General features: G+C 44.0%; 1 protein-coding gene across 1 annotated transcript; it reads left to right on the top strand.

The window, feature by feature from the left end:
• The first annotated feature begins 5,724 nt into the window (after positions 1–5,724).
• Positions 5,725–15,469, top strand: NPY (neuropeptide Y). The gene is made up of 4 exons (XM_052799968.1): positions 5,725–5,856; positions 6,032–6,219; positions 11,931–12,011; positions 15,185–15,469. The coding sequence occupies exons 2-4, from the start codon at positions 6,032–6,034 to the stop codon at positions 15,207–15,209; spliced, it is 294 nt and encodes a 97-aa protein (XP_052655928.1). The 5' UTR covers positions 5,725–5,856; the 3' UTR covers positions 15,210–15,469.
• Positions 15,470–15,977: the final 508 nt, after the last annotated feature.

Below are 15,977 nucleotides of genomic sequence, written 5' to 3'. Positions count from 1 at the left end.
CTGTGGCTCGGTGTGGTACCTTGGTGTCATGATGCCACGGCACATGTGAAGGCACTCACAGCCTTGGTGTGTGAATAACACCCATCTCCCAGGTACCAATGTTGGACTGTGCCAGCGCTGTGGGGAGACGGGACATACAGGAGCTGGTAGTCATGTCAAAGCAGTAACAGAGGCACAGCACTGCTGACTTCCACTCCTGTCCTGTAATCTACAGCAGAAACGCTGTGGGACTCTGCCACAAGAGGCTGGTGGTGCTCAAAATTTACTATAACATACAAAACCTCAACTGCTAGTTAGGAAGTCCCTAAGCCACAATTTTCTAGACGTTGGGAAAAGTATAGTGGGAAAATAGCATGACGTGCTTTTCCTGTTCTGCCAGTCTTAGGAATCTGCTTTTAGATGCCATTGAGGACAAGATAGATGGGCCTTTGGTTTGATCCATTACATTTTTCTTTTCTCTTATGTTTTCATGTAGTTTGTACTTAGGCAGAGCCCTACTTTTTGGTGGAGTATTAAAAACCTGCTTAATGCTTGCTGGACTCACAAGGATGCCTCTTGAAAACAGTACTGCCGCTGAGTGGACAGAAAGGGGTGGTCGCTTTAGGATTAGAGGGTGTTCTGTTCAACTCTTACTGGTATGTACAGGGGGAGGCAAATAAAGGTACGGAAAGGGACACATAAAAGTTTGGAAATGTGTACTGGTGTGATGTATCAAAGCACAATGAGAAGCTTTTCTGAAAGTACGGCTAAGCAGACTGAAATCAGCAATACTGTAAAGTGTGTAAGAGCCTGATTTTGTGAGATTGACATCCCCATTTTCTGTCCAAATAGGTTCAGATAAATTCATGTGACTACTGAATAATTATACACTGCTTATCTGACTGAACTTCCAGTCCTAAAGATTCAGCATTTCTTGAAGGTTTGCTCAGCTATGGAGACCTTTAGTGAGACATTTTAACTGCAAGAGCACAGGCAACATTAGCTGATAAAATCTGCCATTTCCAGGCCTCTAGTACCACATAAATATTTTCTTCCTGGGGCTCCAGTTTTTAACACTTTCCCTGTACTAGGAGATTGATCTTGTTCTTGTATGTAAACCAAGGACTGTTAATGGGCTATTATGGAATATTAGTTTAGGATCACTGATGCACACAACCTTACTTTGTTTCAGTGAGAAAATGACATTATGTGTATTTGTAATAATAAAGAACAGCTTTAATTCTGTGCCTACCACAGAAAGCATGCTATAAATAATGTTCTGTCCAAAGTTAATCACATTAAATTTTGTTTTAATTAAGGCAAATATCATGCCCCTGTTTAATGCAATTGTATATATTACCATTAATAAATTACTGGAATTTTCTTTCGTATTTATGCTGCTTGTAGAACAATATCATCTTACTTTTAATATGTTGATATCCTGGAAGTCGTCTTGTTCTTAGTGTAGTCTGTAATTTGTAGGCTAAACAGCTGCCTATCGAATCTTTAAATGTCATGACATTAAAACATAGGCAAAATTTGACTGTCATGTTCCTTTTCACTTTTTTCCCATCGGTGCTGTACCTGGCATTGATACTGTCTCAGAGCTTTGAAACTCCGGTGTTTCTCCCTGTATGTAGTTAAATACTCTTCAGTCTCTTGACTGCTTAGCTATAGTGTAGCAAGGAGTTGCACATCTGCAAGCCCATAGTATTTGGCAAAGAAAAAATGTGAATATCCAAGTGCTGCCATACTTGAGCTATGCCTGTGTCTTTCTGCTCTCTCTCCCAGGCTGCATTCTTTAACTCCATTCAGTTCTTCCCAACTTTCTTCATCAGCTCTTCCGAGTTTTACTTCTTTCCAACTACCCTTGCCGCCTTCTTGTTCCCCTTTATAGCCCATCCTAAAGCTGCTTGTGGAAAGTGCAGCTCTGCCATTTGCCAGAATACAAATCCCTGCCTGCTTTGTGCGAGGACAGCGATGCTGGCCAAGTATCCATGTAGAGTAATCATCAACAGGTGTTATCAAAGGTGCAGGAGACCTTGACTCTGGAAACCATTTGTAAAATATCCAGTAGGATCACTCCGACACAGGGACACTCAGTCTCACCGATACACTGGAGCCTTTATATGTCTGTAACTTCAGGTATAGGGTTTGTTTCATCAATTTGAAAATGCCAGTATTTGTTGCGTTCAGATTATACTGATGAATATGTTATGTATCCAAGTTATGTTTTATCTGTGTTGTTTAAGCTTAATAAATGTTTTATGGTATGGATTTTCAGTGTTTCAAAACAGAAGAAGAGAGAGGAAATTTTTGTAATACCTCCAAGAATGTCTCCAAACCTGAAAGTTTCTGGACTCAAGAAAGTTCTAAGGAGTATGCTTCATCTTAAATGACGAAATGAGGCATAGGCACACACCTGGAGCTGAGCAGTGCCTCAATACTGTTACAGAAATAGGCACTATGGAAAGCAGGGTGATTAAAATTTTGGGTTCAGTGTTTTGGGTTTCCCAAATTAAATGCTGGAACTGTATGGAAAGAAGTGTTATTCTGGAAGTGCAGCGAGAGTGGTAAGGGTTGACATCTCATGAACCTTTAGGCCACTCAGAGTCGGGGCATGAATCCAAACTCAGCACAAGCTGGGAAACACTACTTCATCCAAAGGTCAGGCACAACAGAGGAGCTGATTGGGGTCATGGTGCTGTGGGGAAGAAAACCTCTTCCCAGGCCCTGCCAAGCAGCCTGCAGTTGCAGGAGCTGCTTTCTTGCATTGGAGGCGAATTTGATTCCTTCTCCTGCATAAGAGGGAGGGCTTCCCTCACTCCTCCTCATCCTGTGAAGCAAACTGACTGTTAGTGTGGTCTGTACCTTATTTTTGTGGGGAGCTGTTGCTCCAGACGCAGCATTTTGTAGAGGGATTTAACAGGTATGATTCGTTAATTATTTCCTTGGAGGGAGCAGCTTACTGCTCGTACCTCATCACTAGTGAAAGAGCAGGGATTCATCCAGGGTTTCTGGAGATGTCAACAGCCTACTGCCCAGGTGGTGGTCTGTGCCAAGACACAGCAGCATGACATACCACTGCGTCAAGAAGTACAAACATACCTGTGATGGGGGAATGTCGTTGCCTCCTTATAGCCCAAGTAAGTATGTAGATGCCAGACTTCACCTTTATCTTGCTCTGCTTGCTAGTCTGTTAGCTTATTTCTCTTTCTTTGAACTGCCTTGAAGATTGATAGTGTAAAAATAGTGGTGCTAGTGGGACAGAAGCAATCTCAGTTACAAGTGGTGAAAGTTTAATGGTGAGAAAGTCAGCCACAGTCCTGTGAGCTGGTGGGAGATGGTTGTGGCAGAATCAAGCTGAAGATGGTGAGAGCTGTCATTGTGGCACACCTTCCCAGACGCTTCAGTCTCCGGTGCTGTCCCTGCTTGTCCCCTACACCCCATAAAAGCTGGTAAACTGGATCAATGCAAGCTTTGGATTAGGCAGCTTATTGGAGTCAGCGTGGCAAAGGGAAAGTGACGGAGCCAGAGCACAGTTGCTCACTAGGGCATTTGCAGGTATCAGGCTCTCACATCAGCTGCTTCTGTTGAGCCAACGTGAGGACAACGTGAACACCAGATGTGCAGGAGAGCTGCTGGTGGGAGGACAGAGAGTGCGGGGATCCAGTGAGGCCACTTTGTAAGACGTGATGTCATCCTATGCACAGATCTGCTGAAATTAGGAGCTAGATTTGCTGGCTATAGCCTCAAAAATTATTCACACACATTAAAAATTCTTCACTCAGTATGTGATAAAAGGCAGCCTGTAATCTTGCTGTAAGGTTTGTGGCCAGTGCACTATGGAGTCATGAAGATTTCAAAATATCTCTTGAGGTTAAGAGCTCTGGAATTTTCCTTGCTTCCATGGCTTGAAAGGGACATAGTCCAGTGAGCTTCCTCGCACACTGCAAAAGCCATTTATTTGCTAGGGTTTTTTTTCAGATAATGTTGAGATTCTGTTTCTGGAGTGATGAAAATGATTTCTGGCATTGCTCTTGTGAACTGAATATTGTTTTTTAGAAACTGCTGGATTATTATTAAGCCAATAACTGCATACAATAATAACTATAGAAATTAATGACTACATTTACAGTAGTGTATGTATGATATAATTTTAGAATATGCCTCAAAGCATTCTGTCAGTATGTCTAGTGTTTTTACTTGGGCGATTGTTTTTTTACCTTCAAACTAAAGTAAAAATAAGATATGATCAGAGTCATGATTTGTCATTCCAACTGAAATTAGTCATTGGTCATCAAGTTGCTAATCAAATTACCTGTTTCTAAAGAATTAACCTAATTTTACTAATATGTATGAATAGTTTCCAACTCTACCAAACTCTTCAACAATTTCTGAAACTTTGTTTGGGTTGGATTCATCTTACCCAACTTCAGGCACTTCGGTAGTCAGGTGTCTAGTCCAGCCTAGTCACCTAGGCTGCTGCCGTAATCAGTGGAGAAGGGTATGTTGCCAGAAAATGCCCACTCTGCTTGATCTCATACCTCCATTGTAGGAGTGATCAGATCACTGTCAGAGGGGCCCTGCCTCCAGCCAGGTGAAGGAAAGAGACAACTGGGTTTGTTGGACTGTGTGTATTCGATGGCCTGGAACATTAGACCCACAGGAGTATAAGGCTCTGGTAGATACTGGTGCACAGTGTAACCTAATGCCATCAAGCTATAAAGGGGCAGAACCCATCTGTATTTCTGGAGCAACAGCGGGATCCCAACAGCTAACTGTATTAGAGGCTGAAGTGAGCCTAACTGGGAATGAGTGGCAGAAACACCCCACTGTGACTGGCCCAGAGGCTCCGTGCATCCTTGGCATAGACTGTCTCAGGAGAGGGTGTCACTGACTCTAGGTCTGGACAAGTTTAGGGAGACATGTAAATCTGGCACCTTGGCCAGATCAGTCCCTGTAGTCCCGCATCGCTGGGAGAAGTTGCCGTGTCCAGACTCAGCAGTGGTTCCCTTGGGTCAGGACAGCTACTGGAAAGACTGTCGTGATCCCATGGCATTGGTGAGCTGTTTTCTGTGGCACGTGGCTCAGGCACGGAACTAAAACAGAATAAAGTCACTTTAGAAAAGCCACTTGGAAGCTAGCCCTGGGCAGGGGTGTAGAGGGTCTCCCTGGCAGAGTGGGCACAGACGGAGGTACAATTTCACTGCTGCAGCTCTGCTGCCAGTCCCCGGGGAGGTAAGCCTCAAGATTTACCCATTGAGTAGGTACGATGTCTGAGCCTATGGCACCGATTTTGTATTTTTGGTTGCCCCAAACCGTCTTGCTTTCTTGGCTTTATGTTCGGCAGCACTCCTGCTAAGAAGATAGAGCTTGGGGCCCCTCCGGTGCCGTAGGAGCGGGGTAAACTCGTTCTCCACACACTCGCTCCCCTTCCCTGCCGGCTTCGGGCACCGGGCGGCGCGGCGGCTCCGCAGTGGCGGGCAGCCGGGTCCCCACGGCCGGACCGGGACATGCGGGGCGGGCAGCGGAGCCCTGGGGCAGGGTCCGGGGGCAGCCCGAGGGTGCGATGTGCCGGGGCGGCGGGGGCGGTACGCGGGCTGCGAGGGGAGGGCGTGGGGGCGGCAGCGGCGGCGGCCGCCCCCTCGGTGCCGCCCGGCCCCGCCCGGCCGCGGTGCCCCTCCCGGGGCAGGGGCAGGCGGAGTGGGGCGGGGGGGACCGGAGCCGGCGAGGCGTGATCGCCCGAGGCCCCTCCTGCCTGCCGGGGAAGCCTTAAAACAGCCCGGCGAGGCACGGAGCCCCGCACTCGGGAGCCCCGACCCACGGGCAGAAGCGCCTCGCTGAGCCGAGAGCCGCTCCGCTGCAGCCGCCGCCGTGAGTGCCGCGACGGGGCGGGCGCGGGCTTGGGGACGGGGACGGGGACGGAGACGGAGACGGGGACGGGGGTCGCGGGGCGGCCCGGGCCGGGGCGCGCTGGGGCGGCCGCGCTGCTCCCGCCGTCGGGGCAGGTGCTGACGGCGGCTCTCCCCCATCCCGCCCCGCCGTGCAGATGCAGGGCACCGTGAGGCTGTGGGTGTCGGTGCTGACTTTCGCCCTGTCGCTGCTGGTCTGCCTGGGGACGCTGGCAGAGGCGTACCCCTCCAAACCGGACAGCCCCGGCGAGGACGCCCCCGCAGAGGACATGGCCAGATACTACTCGGCGCTGAGGCACTACATCAACCTCATCACCAGGCAGAGGTAGGCAGAGCGGCCCGGCCGGCATCCCCCTGTCCTGCTCCCCGGGCTGCCTTTTTCCTTGCCGAGGCTCAGGGAAGGAAAGTGGGGTGCCCCCTCGCACCTGGGTGTCTCGCCCTGCGTCCCCCATCGACGTGGAGGAAGACACGGTGCACACAGACTCCCCTGAGAGAGCGACAGCCGTGCACCCCTGAGTCGCGCACCCCTGAGTCGCCTCTGGGTCTGGAGCTGAATTCCCACCATCCAAGTTGGCAGAAGGGTCGGGGGTGTCGATGCTGCCTCTGCTCTCTCAGCCCTTTCTAGCCCTGGCACAGACAGGCTGGCAGGCAGGAGCGTGAACCGCAGGGCAGCGTGCATGGGGACAGCCCCCCAAAAGGGAGAGAAAACATAACTAACCTGGGAGCTGGAGAAAGTTAGGAGCAGTTTCCCATTTCTGTTGCTGCCACTGACTAGTGAAGATTTTGATGAGAAAAAGTGCCCCTCTAGCCTTGCCGAGGAGTTGTAGTAGTCCAGATGCTTTGTGGTTTGCCAGCTACTTCATGCAGCTGCGAGTGCCAAAAAACCCACTAGTCCTAACAAAACCTCTCTCAAGACCACAGGCAAGAACCCAAGCCCAAGCTGAAAGAGAAGAGTGTGACCCGAACCTGCCTGGCCTCTAAACTGGCTTTCTGGGGGTGACTGTGCTTGTTAAAGTAGGGGTAAAGGCTCAATTTGAAAAAAGTGCAAATTGTTATAAAAAATCATTTTCTTTGGGAGCATCTGTCCAGTTTAGACTATGCGATTAATAGGACTTTCCCCTGAGGTCCCTGAAGAGCATGTGACCCAGAAGAGCTTTGACATATTTATCTATTTGTTTAATATCAAAACCAGATGAGAGGCCTAAAATTAGGCTTTCATTTGTCCCTCTAGAAGTCTGAAGAATTAAATTAGAAGGGAGGCTATCGTGTAACTGAGAGCTTTCCCAGCAAACCCATAACACTGTCTGCCAGTGCTCTAATAGCGTAACAGAGATGAAGAGGCTGATAGAAATACAGTTCTTCTGTCCCGTACTTTTAAAGCAATATTCACAACTTGTTCATGTGTATGGCATGCTTCTGTGTTACAGTTTGTGCTCGAATAACTTTTTGTCTAGATTGCTGCTAAAATAATCTGGTCCTCAAGTTCTGCCCCTGCTGCCCTTTTCCCTTGTGTGCGCGGTGGGATCTCCAGGCTGATCTCTCATCTCTGCTTTTGTCTCTTTCATGTCTGATTTCAAAGGTGGTTCCTGTCCAAACCCAGGTCATATTTAAAAACAAACAAACAAAAGCCCCCAAACCAACCAACTAAAAACTCCTTCCGTATTCAACCTCCACTTGCTTTAATGTCGACCGTGTAGCTTTTTTTCTCATTTCTGGGGTGCAAGTACACAGCTCAGAGAGTGAGACTGCTTTCATTCTTCAGTGTGGATTTGGGTTCTGTAATGAACCAAAATAGTTATTGTTGCTAATGGATGAAACAATGCAGAATTGAAATTTTGTTCTTTGGGTTTCACCTAGATTTCCCACCTACCTACTCATATTTAAAGGGAACAGAATTGACCTGGAAGTACAGGAAAGCTGGCAGAAAAAAACACTACAACAGCAACTTCATGATACACATTTTAAAGTTGGCTACATAGGTTAACTAAAAAAGAAAAAAAAAAAGGTGTGCTGTTTCCACTGTATGGTGAATTAACAGTGCAGAAATAAAGTAATTGCCGCCTCCGTTTGGAAAGCTTAACTGAGCTCCTGGAGGTTGCCTGTTTCAGCAGTGACAGAGTCTCTTGCAAAATGAATCAATAACTTCTGAAGCATTTTGGACTGGTCTAAGAATCATTTGGTCTGTTTCAGTAGGTGTGTGAGCAAGCTGTGCTCAGCCTCTCATCAGATCTGGTGCTTGCAGTCTGGTCACTGTGCAACTGGTGAGATGGGGCAGTAAGAGCATGCTGGGAAAGGATGAGATTGATGCTTCTTTCTCTTCAGGTTCATCTGTCTAGTCTTGTTTGATGTTTTTGTGATTATGAATAACCTTCTGGCTCATCTTCCTGGCTTCTGCTTCTTACCTAACCAAAGCATTTGAGTGTCCTTCCCCTCTGAGCTACTGTGACCCACAGGGTCTTCACCCCAGCTCCCATGAAGCTTCTTCCTTCCAGACTATCTTTCTCTTCTTGGCTTTAGCCCTTGTCTGTGTGGCTGCTTTGCTTCCTCTCTCCTTTGAGACCCTTCTCCTTAGCTTTAGACATCTCTGCCCATCAGCTTTATACCCCTTTGAGGTTAGCTGAGGGAAACAGGTACTTGTAGAGTGCAAGTCACCAGGCCAGTTTCAGACTTCTCATTTTGGTTGAGATCCCTTGCTCCTTAGGTGCCAGGTCTTTATGACTATAAAGAGAGCCTAAGGTGACCCACGCAAATGCAGACTCCTGCCTGGAAGATGTCTGTGTGTCTCTGGATTAGTCCCACCTCTGTCCTCAAAACCATCCCGTGGTCCTTGCCTCATACCCCTCTACTGCACTGTTCAGGGGGCTTTTTTCAGAGCCCATCTTTCCTTGATTCACGCCTCCTTCTGCTACTTAGTACTACCTGTACTCCCTCTTGCCAACAAGCCCTCTTCCTTTTGTCCCTTGTAGCTTGCTCTTGCGTCTGTGGCTGTCCGGTGCTGTAGCAAAACAGTAAGGCCATGCCTGCTGGAAATGGCTTGAATCATAGGCAGTGCAGAGAATATGAAAGTGTGTCTGACTTAGGCAGTACCAATGCTCCCACTTCATGTCAACACCCTTTAATGGGGAAGGGAGCAGACCTTAAGAGCTTGGGTTTTTTGGGCAGTTTTCTGAATCAAGCCCACAAGATGCTTCTGAGATCCCTCAACTCCCATTGCTGGCCTTGGAAGTGAATGGGATTTGACTCCCAAGACTCAAGTTTTCATAGGAAACTTTGAGATTTCACTGAGTCTGAGATACTATGTCCCTAATCAGAATAAGTACAATTACTCTTTGATCCCTTTGACTTCAGCTAGAGTTGTGGGTTATCAGAATGTCCAGAAAAATGCCTTGATGTCTCAAGCTGAGCATAAAACCTGACTAGGTATTTTCACAAAACTTGGAGCCTCATTCTATTAAAACAGCTATGATATTTGATAAAAGTGTTTTTCAAACAGCAAATAAAGGCCTGGCTTTCTGTGTTTATGTTGTCTCAGAACTGGGCATGGTAGACAAGGAGCAAAGCATGAAGCAGCTGGAGCAAAGATCTCCCAAGGCATTTGCTTCAGTAAGAAGAGGTTGACTTTGTCCATGGCCTCTTTTTAGTATGGCTGTAGCGCGGTTTTTTTCCCAGCGGCAAAATTACGGGGCAGACAGGAGGCTCAGGCATCTGACTTAGGACGAGTGGCTGCTCCTTGGCCAGCCCAACTGGTCACAGTCAGCTATCACCTTGTGTGCAGCTTTGCTGTGTGAGGACATGGTAGGTCCACCCAGCACAGGTAGCAGCACTGGTCTAGGCAAGGCACTGGAGGGACTCATATAAAAGGTATCATCTCCCCAACACAGTCATCTTCATGATTTGACCAAATCTCTGCACTCAGGGGGGTTGCTACCTATTTCTTATTCAGACAAAACTTTCTGAGAGATTAGTGGGAGTTTTGCCAAAGTATGAGCTGTTGGAGCAAGCTGTCGATTTATTAAATCAATTTCTTTAACATAACTGCAAATTAGATTCCCCCTCAGTTGAAGTCCAGGTCACATACATATTAATTGGAATGGGGAAATAGAAAGCAAGCCCTTTGTGGTGATGGAGTGCAAGGTATTTGACTCAGCATCATGCTTGATTGCGTTATTGTAATAGCATTTTACTATGTCTGGCTGGTTCTTTTCAGATACCTGCTTTCAGTCAGTTTAGATTAAGAAATTTACTTCAAAATTTTGAAACTGATGCTTTGTCTTTCTGCAGCACAGGTGATGTACTAAAATGATTAAGGCAATGTAAAAATACAAAAATTTGAATAAAATTACTGAAAAGTGAGATATGTTTCCACTTTTCAGTAAGTCATGCCATCAACAGGTAAAACTCCTAGCTTTTGAAATAAAGTTTGGGAAGCTTTTTGGTTCTTTTTTTCCCCAAATTTAGATCAAGTTATTGAGAAACATCTTGATAGCAATGGATAAAATCTAAGTCCTTAATTACACCTTTGATTTCTCTGGAATCAGAATTTCACTTAAGCAGCATTCACAAAGCTGTTATCTGTTAATATACTTTGTGATTCAGACTAATTACGTACACAAGTTACAAACCATGATCTAAATTCTTTCCAACCCAGGGAGCGTTTGCTTATAGTTATCACTCTTAGGCTAATGAATCCTTATAGTGCAGAAGTGTCTGTCAAGCTGGCTGCTCATTGTTGCTTGTGTTTTCTCAGGAAAAGAGAGCAAATTCCTTCCCAACAACCAGTAATTGCAGTACTTTTAATTGTTGAGCAATGTATAGTATCCAGGATTTAAAAAAAAAAAAGCAAGACAGCTGCTGTGTAAGTACAGGATAGAGGTAACTGGCGATATACCATGTAATTGAAGAAGAACACTGATTCAAAAAGTTTTCTCTCCCATGGCCACATAGTTCAAGAGTGATTATTATCTTGGGGTAGCTCAGTTTTCAAAACCTAATGTGCTATATGTGTTGGGCAGCCCTAAATGTACTAGCTGTCTTAAAAAATCTTGGCTAGTTCCTTGGATAATATGGCATATCTGAGTTAGTTTTCTATTCACTTAATAGATAAAATTGACTCCTCATTTACAGTAGAGTAGCATCTAAAACAATGCAAAAGTTAATGATATGATGGAACTGGGTTTGTAGGCAGGAATGACATGCTCGGAGGTCACATCATGAACAGCTTCCTCCCTGTCATGGTTTAACTCCAGCTGGCAACTAAGCACCACACAGCCTCTCACTCACTCCCCCCACAGCGAGATGGGGGAGAGAATCGACAGAGTAAAAGTGAGAAAACTCATGGGTTGAGATAAAGACAGTTTAATAGGTAAAGCAAAAGCCACGCACACAAGCAAAGCAAAACAAGGAATTCATTCACCACCTCCCATGGGCAGGCAGGTGTTCAGCCATCTCCAGCAAAGCAGGGCTCCATCACGAGGAACGGTTCTTTGGGAAGACAAACACCATCACTCCGAACGTGTCCTCCCCTTCCTTCTTCTTCTTCCCTCAGCTTTATATACTGAGCATGATGCCATATGGTCTGGGATATCCCTTTGGTCAGTTGGGGTCAGCTGTCCCGGCTGTGTCCCCTCCCAACTCCTTGTGCCCCCCCAGCCTCCTCGCCGGCGGGGTGGGGTGAGAAGCAGAAAAGGCCTTGGCTCTGTGTAAGCACTGCTCAGCTCCCCCTTCCTCCATGCTCGCATCAGTAAGGTGCAAGGCCTTAGAGTATCCAGGAGCAGCCAATGAATTGCAAAATATTTGGAGTTTCTCAATACTATCATGTAACACGATTATGGAAAAAATATGTCCAAAGAAATACTGAAGAGTAAACATTTTCTCACGTGGCTACATCAAGTTAAGTTAAAATACTTGCTGGAAAGTTGTCTTTATGTCTGCTCTATTCAGTTTTTCTGAAAAGATTTGTTTAATGGTTCCATGCTTAGTCTTCATTTTTTTAAAAACTGACATATACAAAAATATACGTTTTTTCTCTTTCCTTAGGTACGGAAAGAGATCAAGCCCAGAGACACTGATCTCAGACCTCTTGTTGAGGGAAAGCACAGAAAATATTCCTAGATCCAGGTAGGTATGAAGAAGTTTTATGGTGGCTTTCACTTCTCATTTAGATTTAAGAGTTTCATTTGTTATCAATAAATATGTTTCACAGGGAGAAAACATATGCCACCAACAGCTGGGTAAACATGTCCTGAAAAAACATTTTAAATTCCTTTTTTGTTAAGAGCTAACACCATCTATGAATGCAAGAAATGCCATGCCAGATATAATATAGTCCAAACTCCTCATTTCCTGATTTTGGGGGCAGGCCGTACCTGCTGTTTGGAGGAAGGAAAGCATTCCCACAACACTTGCCCCTTACTGGGCTTTATTACGCAGAATTGTACACTGATGCCTGATGACAGATTAGACCCCCCAAAATGGCTTATTTCTACTAATTTGCTACTCAAACAGGTTTAAATTTTTTCTCTAAAGATGTATGAATGGTAAATATGCACTTACATTAACTTATACACAAATGCACGGCTATGATGGGTCTTTAAAATACAGTAATTCGCATTGGTTTTGTACCTCATATTTTACAAAGGAAAAAAAGGCCTTTAAATTTCCATTTGCACTTGGTTTAAAATAACAGTGGTGTTTCAAGCAACAGTGGGATTTCAAAAGTACGTACTGTATTTAGCTAGTTAGGTAATGACACTTTAGCTATAATGTAAGATACTGTAGTAGTGACTACAATTTACACAGATAAAAGGAAGTAAGTGTGTTGAAAAAGTAAGATATGGGGGCTTTTTGTCTCATGAAAGAAAATACTAGTTTTACTTTTGCTTACAATCAAGCATGAATGAGCTCAGTTTAAGCCTTTACTGATAGCCTGAAGTTTGCTGACAATACTTCTACTGCAGAAATAAACGTTTTATGCAGTAGTCATCTCAGGAGTCTACAAGCAAATGCTCTGCATTTTCATCAGCTGTGCAAAGGCTCAATTAGACTAGTTAAGTACTTAAGCATAACAGTCTATAGCACTGAACTTAGGGCATGATCGTGTCACTGAAAGGTGACCAAAATTTCTGCTGCCATCAAGGGAGGTCGTCTATGAGACTTGTGGTTCTGCGCATAGGGAAACCATTGACTTATGGTTTGATGACTAACCACAGCTGTGGGGATGCAGTTTACTCTGCAGATGCTTATGTAAAAAACTGCATGGAGTGCAGTGAAATGTATTAGACTATTTTGTGTTTGGTAATGACAAGGCAGAGCCCTCACATAATGGGAAATTTCCGCTGCCATGAATTTGAGGCAACACACAGGGTAGTACAAAGTCTAATACTCTCTGTAATTTTCACCCCTTCATAACAAAACTTTATTGTTATTATTATTGTTTCAATAATGCTATTTATAACACACCAGGGAGCAAAAACTCATGAGCAGAATAACAAACTAGTCTGCATTTAAGATCAAGAATTGATGAGAAGCAGATTTTTATTTCATACCCCCTGTAACAGCACTTTAAAGTGAGTATGGTATTTGTCATTCATCAATGACAATTATGGGAGTATTGGGAACAATGATGTCTAGTTTCCTATGGATATGTCTTCTAGGATAAAACCCTGTATGGATTCTGAACCCCGCTCCAGCTTTTTCCTCCATGTGAGGACATAATTAAATCTTCTTTCTACCCAGTCCTGTGTTTCACAACACATTAGGAACTTAATATCTGAGATATCTGTACCTCTCTCTGACTTGGTTGAAATTGTCCAGAGGGTTTGAAAGCTGGTGGGGAAGTTAGGGGAGCCACGCAGGGGTGGACAGCTAGGCATGCAGCAAATATGCCCAGATACAATACGGCTGTCTAAGCCTTCTTCCTGGAGGAAGCCAGGCTGAATGAATAGAAGGCAGGCTGGTATTATTCTGAACTTAAATTAACAAAGTGTATGTTTTAGATATAGTTATATATGCAGCCAGTTACAGAGCAGATGTAATTTGCACTTAGTGAATCGGTGAGAGAGAGACACACACTTCATGAGTTCTCAGGAATGAACTTTGTAACTAAACATTGAGGTATTAATAAACAACTTAACTGTATGCAGCTTGACTGGCCTGGTTTGACATTTGCTGACTAATATATGCCCCAAAGTATTTTGCAGTCTAGGTGTATGTCTGACCATATAAAGAATGTTTAGAGAGATTCTTACAGAAATCAGTTAAAATATAGGAAGTTCAGGAATAAAAAAGGAGGCATCTTCACCCAAGTACAAATAAGTTCTTATGACAAAAATGTGTGATGTGGCATATTTCTGATCTTGTCGAGCCTGTGGAGTCACGAGAAAACCTTTAAAACTCAATAACAGGATGCATCTCCTCTACTACTGCCTCTTTAAAAGTTCGGTATCTAGTGTAAAGTAGTTGTCTAGGCTGCCTTTGCAGTCAATTGGACGGATGGGTATCTCCAAAATGAGCCTTCCATCTGAAAATGGGCAGGATCAATTGCCCTCTCAAGGTGTTGCTCTGTCCGCAGTGACTGTGAAGGGAGACTAGATGCCCAAATTTTAGATGGCAAAAATTATGGCAAATGCATTTCCTCTAGTCTCTCCATGTTCTCCACTTCTTGACTTACTTGCTGTGTAGACAAAACAGCTATTTGCAAGCAGAGGACCTCTAGATCAAACCCTGCCCTCGGCATCCCTTTCAACACATATTCAAATGTTTGATATTGAGCAGTGGAATACCACAATAATATTTTAGGATGGTGGCTGTGGACTTCAGTTTGGTTTGAAGGTGTTAACAGCATGACATGCGGGTTTTGATTGGTGTTTTTTCTGTTGGATTTTTTTTTTTTTGGCTCAGTGAATTCTCTTTGGAAACTGTTTACTCCTGAGTAAGAGTAAAAAATATCTCTATTTGTATTTCAACATATCATAGTTTTCTAGCTGAATTTCATTAAGTGCTTCTTAATGACCTAAAGCAGCTTTGCAGTGAGTCTCAGTGGTGTAAAACCACGCCATCTGGGCAGCAGTATGGAGGGACAAGTTCTGGTTCCAAAGTATAGACATTTGGCCAACCAGGATGCCTCTGCTTTGATGGGAGTTGCATATACAATCTTCAACTGCAAATATGCGTATGTATTCCTTATTGCTGCTATTATTAAAATGAAAATTTTAGGTAGTTCTAACTTTGGATTTTTCAGAAGGGGCATAAAAATGTTTAATGCTTTTTTTCATTCATAATATGTATTGCAGGTTTGAAGACCCTTCGATGTGGTGATGGGATTTTCAACACGCCATCAAAACTTTTCCTAGTTTTCAGTTCATATTCCACGCCTCTGAAGCAAATCATAGCATCATTCCCAGTGCATGCAGCCATTGTACTGAATTCTGTAGAGATTTTCATCATATTTGTATATACCTTTATTTAAATAAATTATTTGTGCATTCCAAAATATAACATACTAAATGAAAACAAGCAACCCTGTCATTGGTATAGCAAAGAGTTTTTTTGAACTATTAAAACTGAATTATAACCTCCCTGCAGTCTAAAGTAGTATGGACAACAATAGTGTCACAGTTATTACAGTAATTAGTGTGCAAAGTAAGATAAAGACATCATTTATTGTAGCCTCAAACTCAGCTCAGCTGCTTGATTTATACAAAACTGTTTAAAATAATTTATCACAGACTACATAATTTAGGAAAATAGTGTTCTGGGAGGTGTTTTGTCAGAATCACCATACTAAAAACTTACTTAGTACTTACATTGACAAATGTAGTAAAATGAATAGCATTTTCAAAATACAAAGGAATAAGTCACTGCTTAATTCTGCTAACTCCTCAAAACTGGTTTGAAGCTTGGCTGTAAGCCTGAATTAGGAATTTTAAATAAAACACATGTAACATCTTTGTTTTGGCAATATGCAAAGCAGCAGAAAACAATATCTAAAGTAACTCAAAACAGGACAAATCTACAGCTATTTGTGCCAGAAAAAAGACATTTAACATTGCCTAAGGTCTTGCAAAGGAGCACACTGATAAATCA

Source organism: Harpia harpyja, chromosome 1 (genome assembly GCF_026419915.1).
Source record: "Harpia harpyja isolate bHarHar1 chromosome 1, bHarHar1 primary haplotype, whole genome shotgun sequence".
Classification (NCBI taxonomy): domain Eukaryota; kingdom Metazoa; phylum Chordata; class Aves; order Accipitriformes; family Accipitridae; genus Harpia; species Harpia harpyja.
This window is presented reverse-complemented; position numbering and strand designations above follow the sequence as displayed.

Excerpts from the sequence above, each read along its gene's own strand:
- NPY (XM_052799968.1), top strand. The coding sequence starts at position 6,032 with ATGCAGGGCACCGTGAGGCTGTGGGTGTCGGTGCTGACTTTCGCCCTG. Across the intron at positions 6,220-11,930 it reads AACCTCATCACCAGGCAGAG|GTACGGAAAGAGATCAAGCC; the intron begins GTAGGCAGAGCG and ends CTCTTTCCTTAG. Across the intron at positions 12,012-15,184 it reads GAAAATATTCCTAGATCCAG|GTTTGAAGACCCTTCGATGT; the intron begins GTAGGTATGAAG and ends TATGTATTGCAG.